General features: G+C 47.1%; 1 protein-coding gene across 2 annotated transcripts in view; it reads right to left on the reverse strand.

Annotated features, from left to right (window-relative positions):
* The window catches only part of LRRIQ3 (leucine rich repeats and IQ motif containing 3), a 91,064-nt gene that overhangs the window by 50,925 nt on the left and 27,245 nt on the right, over nt 1-12,894 (reverse strand). For both annotated transcript variants that reach the window (XM_073643898.1, XM_073643897.1), the window contains exon 6: nt 7,691-7,783. In XM_073643898.1, coding sequence (XP_073499999.1) covers nt 7,691-7,783 — 93 coding nt within the window. The remainder of the gene's footprint in view (nt 1-7,690; nt 7,784-12,894) is intronic.

Here is a 12,894-nt window from a genome sequence, read left to right on the forward strand (position 1 = left end):
ACGTGCTGTGACCACCAGCTATCTCAGAGACTCTTGCCCGCTCACCTGGGAGCGCTTCTCCGTTACCTACCTGCCTGCCAGCCCGGAGGTTCCGCCGTCACGTGCCGTGACCACCTGCTATTCCAGAGACTCTCGCTTGCTCACCTGGGAGCACTCGTCTACCATCTGCCTGCTAGCCTACCCGGAGGTTCTGCCATCACAGGTCGTACCTACCCCTTACCCGGAGACTGCCCTGATCACTTGCCGTAACTCCCTGTCCGTTCACCCGGAGACTGCCACCCGCTCCCGTACAAGGGCCGCCCCCTTGTATAGTAGCTCAGAGGTTCCGCCTCCCGGACCCGTTACAGATGTGTGAATGTAGGCTAGTACTTTGTGGATTTTCTTGCCGGAAGATGGAAAATTAAAGCCACATGAAAAAGTATTGAAAGAGCATTTGCAGAGGTTTTAGATGAGGATTTTGAAGCGGATTCACTTTAAAAAGCAAGTAGAAAAGCCCAGTGTGAACATAGCCTTGATTTTGAAGTGGATCAACTTTTAAATCCACGCTGAATATTTAAAGAGCATTTGAAGCAGTTTTTGATGATAATTTTGAAGAGGATTTCTTGGAGTTTTCTGCCGAGAAGATGGAAAATCAGCAGCGTATCAGCCCTAGGTAAACATACTTCTTGCTTGGTGAGCAGTATTACACATTTCTCATTGAAATCGATGGACGGTGCATTTAATCCTGCATCCTCTTGAGAGATTATTATGACTCACTGACTTTTTGACTATTTTGGGGCTTTTTTTCAGTACATGACGCCGGTTTCAGCCCAGAATATTTGCTGGAGATTTGATAAACAACAGATGAAGCGGCGACTGCTGGGAGTTGATTCACACGGTTCTGTCTCGCTGTTAACTCTTGCCTAGTTTTATCTCCGAAGGGGAAGCAATCAAGAAAGTGAACTAGATGCTGAATCCCATGGAGAGCGAGCTGCTGTATTCCCACTTAGGAGGCTAATAATAATATATTTTGCTTCTCCTGGTCGGTGAGTCACTGGAAGCTTTTAAGATTGCAGATTTTTCTTATATTACAGTCTGAAACTTCTATTCTTTGGAAAATCTGACAGGAGCTGATAAAGTCAATCACAGCTCGGTACAACTCTGCGCCGATTATTTAGTGTTTATGTTCTTTGCAAGCAGAAAGTGACAGCGTGACAGGTATATTCCAGATACCCCTCTGAGTACATGAGAAAGGCTGAGTGACTGTGTAAGAGGGTGGCGGGTCCGGGCACCTTCTTAGCAACTGTATTTCTGATGTGTTGGGGCAGAACGACCTCGTCAGAAATATATATATATATATATATATATATATATATATATATATATATGTGTGTGTGTTTGCTCTGATTCACCAACCATGTTGGTGTGTGCATAAAGTGTTGCCTAATAGAATGGGGTGAATCCACTAAAGTAGCCAGAGTGCCGAAGAAAGAGCAGTGAAGTGACCAGAAGAGCACCGTCCAGGAGGGAGCCATCTGGTAGTGTGAGTGGGCACAGTGAGGACGAGGGCCTGGAGTACAGCACTAGTGACTAGGAGGGAGCCATCTGGTAGTGTGAGTGGGGACGGTGAGGATGAGGGCCTGGAGTACAGCACTAGTGACTAGGAGGGAACCATCTGGTAGTGTGAGTGGGGACGGTGAGGACGAGGGCCTGGAGTACAGCACTAGTGACCATGAGGGAACCATCTGGTAGTGTGAGTGGGGACAGTGAGGACGAGGGCCTGGAGTACAGCACTAGTGACCAGGAGGGAACCATCTGGTAGTGTGAGTGGGGACGGTGAGGATGAGGGCCTGGAGTACAGCACTAGTGACCAGGAGGGAACCATCTGGTAGTGTGAGTGGGGACGGTGTGGACGAGGGCCTGGAGTACAGCACTAGTGACCAGGAGGGAACCATCTGGTAGTGTGAGTGGGGACGGTGAGGACGAGGGCCTGGAGTACAGCACTAGTGACCAGGAGGGAACCATCTGGTAGTGTGAGTGGGGACGGTGAGGATGAGGGCGTGAAGTACAGCACTAGTGACCAGGAGGGAGCCATCTGGTAGTGTGAGTGGGGACGGTGAGGACGAGGGTGTTGAGTAGAGCACTAGTGACCAGGAGGGAACCATCTGGTAGTGTGAGTGGGGACGGTGAGGACAAAGGCCTGGAGTACAGCACTAATGACCAGGAGGGAACCATCTGGTAGTGTGAGTGGGCACAGTGAGGATGAGGGCCTGGAGTACAGCACTAGTGAACAGGAAGGAACTATCTGATAATGTGAGTGGGCACAGTGAGGATGAGGGTGTGGAGTACAGCACTAGTGACCAGGAGGGAACCATCTGGTAGTGTGAGTGGGCACAGTGAGGACGAGGGTGTGGAGCACAGCACTAGTGACGAGGAGGGAACCATCTGGTAGTGTGAGTGGGCACAGTGAGGACGAGGGTGTGGAGTACAGCACTAGTGACCAGGAGGGAGCCATCTGGTAGTGTGAGTGGGGACGGTGAGGATGAGGGCCTGGAGTACAGCACTAGTGACCAGGAGGGAACCCTCTGGTAGTGTGAGAGGGGACGGTGAGGATGAGGGCCTGGAGTACAGCACTAGTGACCAGGAGGGAACCCTCTGGTAGTGTGAGAGGGGACGGTGAGGACGAGGGTGTGGAGTACAGCACTAGTGACCAGGAGGGAGACATCTGGTAGTGTGAGTGGGCACAGTGAGGACGATGGTGTGGAGTACAGCACTAGTGATCAGGAGGGAACCATCTAGTAGTGTGAGTGGGGACGGTGAGGACAAGAGTGTGGAGTACAGCACTAGTGACCAGGAGGGAGACATCTGATAGTGTGAGTGGGCACAGTGAGGATGAGGGTGTGGAATACAGCACTAGTGACCAGGAGGGAACCATCTGGTAGTGTGAGTGAGCATGGTGAAGATGAGGGCCTGAGGTGCAGAACAATGACCAGGAGGAGTCCGGTTGTGTGAGTGGGCACGGTGAGGACAAAGGCCATTGGTGTGAAGAGTCGCAGTGACGACCAGTGTGTGTGAGCCTCATGGAGAGAAGCCAGGGTGGTGGCCCATAGTAGAAAAAGGGACCTGAAGAGTAAGCAGAAAAGGTCCAGGGTCGTCTGCAGAGCAGCAACGTGACCTCAGGTGAAAATATAAGATTCTCCAGCGTCTGTGTGATGCCGCGGTCAGAACACAAATGCCTCCATTTTGGAAGTCTGCGAAGAGCCTGTTGGACTGTCCTCATCATTTCGGTTTTTTGCTGGCGGCGCTCTCCTGGTTGTCTGCACCTTCCAGATACATGGTGCAAAATATTATTTTGGCATTGGCCATGGATCCTGTGTTACATCACTTCTGCACCATACTATATATAAAGGAGGGCGCAGATATTGCCCAGCAGGACCGTAATGTCTTTCGGTGACTGATCTTGTGCGTACAGCATCCTCCACCATCACTATGAGTCATCTCATACTCACAACACAAGACAACTGCCCTCCACAGAGGAACACCGACTGACAGTAAGGAGAAGATGGCTGTAGTCATTCCTCACACTGCTGAGGTAAAAAGAAAGCTGAGCGCTGATTGGTTGCTAAGGTAAAAAGAAAGCAAGAAAGCTGAGCTCTGATTGGTTGCTGAGGTAAAAAGAAAGCTGAGCTCTGATTGGTTGCTGAGGTAAAAAGAAAGCTGAGCTCTGATTGGTTGCTAAGGTAAAAAGAAAGCAAGAAAGCTGAGCTCTGATTGGTTGCTGAGGTAAAAAGAAAGCTTAGCGCTGATTGGTTGCTGAGGTAAAAAGAAAGCTGAGCTCTGATTGGTTGCTGAGGTAAAAAGAAAGCTGAGCTCTGATTGGTTGCTAAGGTAAAAAGAAAGTTGCGCTCTGATTGGTTGCTGAGGTAAAATTAAGGCTGAGCTCAGATTGGTTGCTCTGGTAAAAAAAAAAAAATAAGCTGAGTCTTGATTGGCTGCTTTGGTAAAATAAAAGATGGGCTTGGATTGGTTGCTCTTGTAAGCTGAGCTTTGATTGTTTGCTAATGGCACCAACGGCCAAGATGCCATTAGCAAACAATGAAAAAAAGGTAAATAGGCTGAGAGGTCATAATAGATCCCACATGATTACTTACTCCTAAAGTATATGGCGTGGGGTGAGCGCCAGCAAGGAACACCATATACTTTAGGAATAAGTAATCATGTGGGATCTATTATGACCTCTCAGCCTATTTTCCCTTTTACCTTGTCTGCCTATTAGGGCCAATTTTGCATATGCACTTTATGGGATGTAATACCCGATACTTTGTGGCTACATTTATTACTGTCTCTATATATATATATCTAAGATAATGATTACGACTTCTAATTATACTATCTTGTAGTCTTTACTGGTCCTCTAAGCATTTGCACTTTAGATATTACCCGTGGATCAATGTTAGGTCCTTGATTGGCAGCCTGGCTGATATTTCCTAGTGTGGATTTTGCATGTTCCTTGCTTGTGCCCCTGTTTGTTTGTTTTGGGTTTTTTTCTGCTATTTTATCGATTACTGTTCCCTGTTACTGTGGATTCTTCCCCTTTTCTATGTCTGATCATGAATTAATAAAAATTTACCTTTATTTGACAATTTTGTGGATCTTTATTCGAAGCTTTGTTTCTCTGGTTTGTTTCTACAAGGGAGATGGGGCAGATCTAGCAATGGACTCCACCTCTATAATCAGTTACAGAGGAGCCTGGTCCTCTGCGATTCTCCTGTTTTGGGTTTGTAGTAACTTACAGATGTGTCCATCCTTCACCTTTAAGCAAATTTCCTTAACACAAAAAAACTCAATACGCTATCGCGACACGCCAGCAAATCCTCGACAGGCTGCAATTCCCGTCAACACCACTGGGTGGCCACATACAGACACTTACAGCAGAATCGTCTCCCAGCAGAGCATCGCAAGATCACAGTTATTTCTACAGCTGATTATCTCGTGTCACTCATGTCGATCCAAGAGTAAAGTAAGGACGTGTCTGTACACGGTGGCAGATTTACTGAGCTCAATGTGCAAGAATTCTAGAAAAATTTGCACCAAAAACTGTTCTCCTCGAGGCTCACCACTCTTAATACGTGATCACACAGAGTTTGTGCACTTATCAAAAGTAGCAAAACCTTGTGACTCATCATTTCACATTCCCATGAGCCCCCGATCACCAAGAGGAGAAGAAAACCGTGCCTTATGGCCGCTGTCTGGCCGCTCGGCATCTGCACACTACTTATTTCATTGTACATATGGGGCCATTGTAAAAAATATATCCTATACCGAGCCGTATCCATGTGGTGGGGACTGTGGTCACTGTCCGGCATTTACCTCTCACTAGTGGCATAGGGTGGGTTGCCATTGCCCGGGGCGAGGCAAGTATATTCCGCCCCCTAACCCGTGGACCCTTCCATCAGTCCAGGATTGAGCCCCTTGCCCCCCAATAACATGGATTGTAATTTGGGGAAAACTCTGATGTAATTAATTATAGCTTGTGATTTTTCTGCTTTTTGCTGAAATCAGAGATACAATTTTATGAATAAAAGCTATAATTTTTTTTATATTTTCCATTTTATTTTTTAGGACTTTTAACACTAGCTCTAACTCTAGCCCTAAGCCTAACCCTCAACACATCTCTATCCCTAACCCAAGCTATAACCCTATCACTAACCTTATCACTAACCGTAGCCCAAACTCTAATCCTAAGCCTAACCCTAAACCAATCCATATGCATAACCCTATCACTAACCCCAGCCCTAAATTACTCACTAGCCCAAACCCTAACTCTAGTCCTAAGCCTAACCCTAAACCAATCTCTATCCCTAACCATATCACTAACCCTAGCCCAAACCCTAACTCTAGTCCTAAGCCTAACCCTCAACGCTTCTCTATCCCTAACCCAAGCTATAACCTTATCACTAACCGTAGCCCAAACTCTAATCCTAAGCCTAACCCTAAACCAATCCATATGCATAACCCTATCACTAACCCTAGCCCTAAATTACTCACTAGCCCAAACCCTATCTCTAGTCCTAAGCCTAACCCTAAACCAATCTCTATTACTAACCATATCACTAACCCTAGCCCAAACCCTAACTCTAGTCCTAAGCCTAACCCTAAACCAATCTATATCCCTAACCGTATCACTAACCCTAGCCCAAACCCTAACTCTAGTCCTAAGCCTAACCCTAAACCAATCTCTATCCCTAACCATATCACTAACCCTAGCCCAAACCCTAACTCTAGTCCTAAGCCTAACCCTAAACCAATCTGTATCCCTAACCGTATCACTAACCCTAGCCCAAACCCTAACTCTAGTCCTAAGCCTAACCCTAAACCAATCTCTATCCCTAACCGTATTACTAACCCTAGCCCAAACCCTAACTCTAGTCCTAAGCCTAACCCTAAACCAATCTCTATCCCTAACCGTATCACTAACCCTAGCCCAAACCCTAACTCTAGTCCTAAGCCTAACCCTAAACCAATCTCTATCCCTAACCGTATCACTAACCCTAGCCCCAAACTACTCACTAGCCCAAACCCTAGTCAGAAGTCTAACTCTATCCCTAACTCTAGTCCTAAGCCTAACCCTAAACCAATCTCTATACTTAACCCTAGCCCTAAATCAGTCCCTAGCCCAAACCCTAGTCAGAAGTCTAACCCTAGCCCTAAGCTTATCCCTATCCCTAAACCACTCCTTAGCTTTGAAAGGAATCAGTCATGTTTTTGCTATGTAATCTGACAGCAGCATGATATAGGGGCTGAAATCCTGATTCCAGTGAGGTATCACTTACTGCGCTGCTTGTTGCAGTTTTGCTTTTACGTTTTTACCCTTTTTCTAACCTTAGCTAGGGTTATAGGGAATAAGGTTTTTGCTATTTATTCTGAGAGCAGCATAATGTAGGGGCTGAGACCCTAATTCCAGGGATGTGTCACTTGCTTAGCAGCTTGCTGTAGTTTCAATATAATCAGTGTTTTATCAGCAGGAGATTATCAATGCCGTACTAGGTGTCCTGTGCCAGGCAGTCCAGTTAATCTGTGAAACCACATCCCCACCATTGATTGACAGCTTATGGACAATGTACACAGGAAGCTGCCAATCATGGGTGTGGGAGGGGGTCTACACAGCTCAGCTTTCATAGCACTGCTACATCTACTGCAGAGAAAACAGGGATTGTATCAGTTCTTAGTAAAAACATAAAAGCAGCACATCACGTAATTCACTAGCTGCTCAAGTTCTGTCATCTCGGTCTCTACTTATGCAGAGCGCAGCGGATGTGTCTGTTATGGGTGTTGCACTCTGCATTGGCAGCAACAGAGATGACAAAGTTGACTTCATTGTAGCATTGTGAGTATTGCCTATGCAGAGCGCATAAACTCAGATTCACCTGCTGCGCTCTGCAGAAGTATAACTAGATGGACAAGAAGAAGCAGCGCTTGAAGGTGCCGATCATTTGACAGTAGGGGAAGAAACATTTTGCACCCCCAAATATTTTGGTGCCGGGGTCAACTCTCCCTGCGCCCATCTCAATGCTATGTCACTGCCTCTTGCTCATGTAAACCCAACAATGACCACAGGCGCAGCGTGCACTGAGCCTTACACACATTGCACATTGAGCCTGGTGGGTAATTCTACAATCTCACTGGTTCTCTAAGCTTTTTGGCTCCTCACCTGCTGCAGAACATCTTGCTGCAGCTTCCACAGATCCACTGTAATATGCCTCACTGGCTGCAGGTCCGGAGCGCTGTTTACTCTTCTCACAGGCTGTTAAATAATAGAAAAAAGCCTCATGAAATGTCGTCCTCGCGCACCGCAATGTCACCGCGCCACCGTCCCGTCTCACCAAGGTCACGCCAGGCAGTTTATGGATCAAATTATGTCGTATTTAACTTGTGCCGTGAAGATAACCTCCCCCGTCCTCCATAAAGCAGAGCTGTCACTCCCATTATCCGCACTTAAAGGGAAACTCCACTTTACGACAAAAATCTACAATACACATTTAAACTACATTTATCTTTAGGTCTCAGCCAAACGTCAATTATTCTTTTGCATGCAAGAAAAAAAAAACAGACGGTCTTTCATCAGTTTTTCAGCCATTTTTGGTACATGTGACACTGGGACCTTTTTCAGTGTAAGTGTCTAATCTATTTTCTTGAATGCAAAAAAAAAATACATTTTCCGACCTTTAATTACATATTACACAGTAGAAAGCAGCCAGCACCCGGATGACACACAGATGGCACCTGAGTCTTGTTTGCTTTTTTTTTTTACTGATCCGTTCACTTAATGGCCAAGTTTGATCGGGATGAAAAATGGACGTCTCCTTTTTTTCAAACAATCGGCTTGAAAAAAAAAAAGGAAAGATGAACAACCCCATAGATCAAGGGTGCGTGCTCTATACGAGAAAAACACGGATAAAACACGTACTCGAAACACATTTTAATGAGGACTTAGGCCACACGTCAAACTCTGGCCCGAGGGGTGATTATATTTGACCCACAACGCCGGCAATCCCCCCATCATTATACAGTATGGAGGGCTATGAGGGGCCATTATTCTGTATGGAGGACTATGTGGGACCATTATTCTGTATGGAGGACTATGTGGGGCCCATTATTCTGTATGGACGACTATGTGGGGCCATTAAACTGTATGGAGGACTATGTGGGGCCCATTATACTGTATGGAGGACTATATGGGGTCCATTATACTGTATGGAGCACTATGTGGGGCCATTATTCTGTATGGAGGACTATATGGGGCCTTTAAACTGTACGGAGGACTATGTGGGGCCCAATATACTGTATGGAGGACTATGTGGGGCTCATTATACAGTATGGAGGGCTATGAGGGGCCATTATTCTGTATGGAGGACTATGTGGGACCATTATTCTGTATGGAGGACTATGTGGGGCCATTATTCTGTATGGAGGACTATATGGGGCCATTAAACTGTATGGAGGACTATGTGGGGCCCATTATACTGTATGGAGGACTATGTGGGGTCCATTATACTGTATGGAGCACTATGTGGGGCCATTATTCTGTATGGAGGACTATATGGGGCCTTTAAACTGTACGGAGGACTATGTGGGGCCCAATATACTGTATGGAGGACTATGTGGGGCTCATTATACTGTATGGAGGACTATGTGGGGCCCATTATACTTTATGGAGGACTGTGTGGGGCCCATTACTGTATACTGTGTGCAGGACTGTGTGGGGCCTATTATACTGTATGGAGGACGATGTGGGGCCCATTATACTGTATGGAGGACTATGTAGGGCCCATTATACGATATGGAGGACTATGTGGGGCCCATTATACTGTATGGAGGACTATGAGGGACCATTATACCATATGGAGGACTATGTGGGGCCCATTATACTGTATGGAGGACTATGTGGGGCCCATTATACTGTATGGAGGACTATGTGGGGTCATAATACAGTATGGAGGACAATGTGGGGCCCATTACTCTGTATGGAGGACTATGTGGGGCCCATTCTGAATGGAGGACTATGTGGGGCTTTCATACTGTATTGAGGATTATGTGGGGCCATTATTCTGTGTGGAGTACTGTGAAGAATATTGCAGATATAATCCCATGTCAATCATTGTAGCCTGTTTGGCAAGGGATTATAATGGTCTACAGTGCACAGCTATAACCGGACCACCTCTGCAGCTAAAGAAGAAGGGAGGGGGCTGAGGGACAGTGAGTGACAAAAACCCCACCAGCAGCTCTGGAGCTGCACAGGAAGACCTCCTGTGGACCCAAGCCATGAGGCTCCCTTTGTGTCAGACAAGTATAATTCAACACCGAGTTATGGGAATATGATACATCCCAGTGATACACCAAATAGATTTTTGGAATCACACAAACATGAGGAATGTCACCCTGGCTTCCAGCACAGTCTAGCGCGTAGGGATAGGGAGATACATGGCACAGCCTTTCGGAAACTCCTAGAGCCACTGTGTTTGGTCTCTACACGTAGCAGGGGTCCGGCTGGATCCAATGACACCAGAACTAGCTCCCTAGGACCGTCCATTAAGAAAGTATAGGCCATTTTAGTTTTTGGAGTGTATAGCTGAGAGAGGCCAGGGGTGGAGATTTAGGTCCAGCCAGGAGGCAGTAAGGGGAGTGACCCAGAGAGGTTAAGAGCTCCTACAGCTAGAGCCCAGTGTCTTTTTCCTGGGAGGTCGTGATGACACATCGTGTGGGAGAAGTCCGGCAACAAAGGGGACCACAAGTCTCCCATGTGGCAGCCCCTCTCCCGCAAGCCAGGCCTTCCATCTGACTGGTAACTGACTCTTAATATCTGCTTATATCTTTTGCACCACTACTATTGTGTTTGCATCTCTGATCATTATGTATGTATAACACTTAAGTATATAGTGTATTGTCTAGTGTGCCCTTAAGGCGATTAACTATATAATTTAACCTTGGGCTGCTCTTTTATCTCGATCCACGAATCCTCACGTCTGTTGTTCGGTCCAACGAACACACTACCAGGATTGGTTCCTGGCTCTATATATTCCCCCGGTTTGCTAGCGGGAATTATATTTAATAGGAACTGGTGGCAGCTCTACCAGACCGAAAAGGTTCTGCTTCACTGGGGCTAGTGAAGGGGCCTCTCAGGGGTGTGAGTGAGTGTGGTGCCACGTCAGTGACTGAGTGGGCTACCTCTTCTCACTCCCAGTGCCTTCATGTACCCGTGTGGACAGGGGGTGTCTGTGTAGAACTGTACCAAGCTGACCTTACGCATCCCAAAGGGGGTGTGTGCAATGTCACGTTGGTGCAAAGGGAAGATCTGTATCACATGTTCCATCTGACGTAACTGACGTCAGGCGGGTGGCGAGGTGTGGATCCTTCACATGTGGTGGCAGTGGTGGGATTTTGTGGGATCTCTCTGGTGCCATTCATCACAAGGACTATGTGTGGCTATTAAACAGCATGGAGGACTATGTAGGGCCCATTATACTGCATGGAGGACTATGTGGGGCCCATTATTCTGTATGGAAGACTATGTGGGGCTCATTATACTGTATGGAGGACTATGTGTGGCCCATTATACTTTATGGAGGACGGTGTGGGGCCCATTACTGTATACTGTGTGCAGGACTGTGTGGAGCCTATTATACTGTATGGAGGACGATGTGGGGCCCATTATACTGTATGGAGGACTATGTGGGGCCATTATACCGTATGGAGAACTATGTGGGGCCCATTATACTGTATGGAGGACTATGTGGGGCCCATTATACTGTATGGAGGACTATGTGGGGTCATAATACAGTATGGAGGACAATGCGGGGCCCATTACTCTGTATGGAGGACTATGTGGGGCCCATTCTGAATGGAGGACTATGTGGGGCTTTTATACTGTATTGAGGATTATGTGGGGCCATTATTCTGTGTGGAGTACTGTGAAGAATATTGTAGATATAATTCCATGTCAATCATTGTAGCCTGTTTGGCAAGGGATTATAATGGTCTACAGTGCACAGCTATAACCGGACCACCTCTGCAGCTAAAGAAGAAGGTAGGGGGCTGAGGGACAGTGAGTGACAAAAACCCCACCAGCAGCTCTGGAGCTGCACAGGAAGACCTCCTGTGGACCTAAGCCATGAGGCTCCCTTTGTGTCAGACAAGTATAATTCAACACCGAGTTATGGGAATATGATACATCCCAGTGATACACCAAATAGATTTTTGGAATCACACAAACATGAGGAATGTCACCCTGGCTTCCAGCACAGTCTAGCGCGTAGGGATAAGGAGATATATGGCACAGCCTTTCGGAAACCCCTAGAGCCACTGTGTTTGGTATCCACACGTAGCAGGGGTCCGGCTGGATCCAATGGCACCAGAACTAGCTCCCTAGGACCGTCCATTAAGAAAGTATAGGCCATTTTAGTTTTTGGAGTGTATAGCTGAGAGAGGCCAGGGGTGGAGATTTAGGTCCAGCCAGGAGGCAGTAATGGGAGTGACCCAGAGAGGTTAAGAGCTCCTACAGCTAGAGCCCAGTGTCTTTTTCCTGGGAGGTCGTGATGACACATCGTGTGGGAGAAGTCCGGCAACAAAGGGGACCACAAGTCTCCCATGTGGCAGCCCCTCTCCCGCAAGCCAGGCCTTCCATCTGACTGGTAACTGACTCTTAATATCTGCTTATATCTTTTGCACCACTACTATTGTGTTTGCATCTCTGATCATTATGTATGTATAACACTTAAGTATATAGTGTATTGTCTAGTGTGCCCTTAAGGCAATTAACTATATAATTTAACCTTGGGCTGCTCTTTTATCTCGATCCACGAATCCTCACGTCCGTTGTTCGGTCCAACGAACACACTACCAGGACTGGTTTCTGGCTCTATATAATCCCCCGGTCTGCTAGCGGGAATTATATTTAATAGGAACTGGTGGCAGCTCTACCAGATCGAAAAGGTTCTGCTTCACTGGGGCTAGTGAAGGGGCCTCTCAGGGGTGTGAGCGAGTGTGGTGCCACGTCAGTGACTGAGAGAGCTACCTCTTCTCACTCCCAGTGCCTTCATGTACCCGTGTGGACAGGGGGTGTCTGTGTAGAACGGTACCAATCTGACCTTACGCATCCCAAAGGGGGTGTGTGCAATGTCACGTTGGTGCAAAGGGAAGATCTGTATCACGTGTTCCATCTGACGTAACTGACGTCAGGCGGGTGGCGAGGTGTGGATCCTTCACATGTGGTGGCAGTGGTGGGATTTTGTGGGATCTCTCTGGTGCCATTCTTCACAAGGACTATGTGTGGCTATTAAACTGCATGGAGGACTATGTAGGGCCCATTATACTGCATGGAGGACTATGTGGGGCCCATTATACTGTATGGAGGACTAT

This window comes from Phyllobates terribilis, unplaced genomic scaffold, assembly GCF_046119375.1.
Source record: "Phyllobates terribilis strain yellow unplaced genomic scaffold, ASM4611937v1 Scaffold_8__6_contigs__length_399053987, whole genome shotgun sequence".
NCBI lineage: Eukaryota > Metazoa > Chordata > Amphibia > Anura > Dendrobatidae > Phyllobates > Phyllobates terribilis.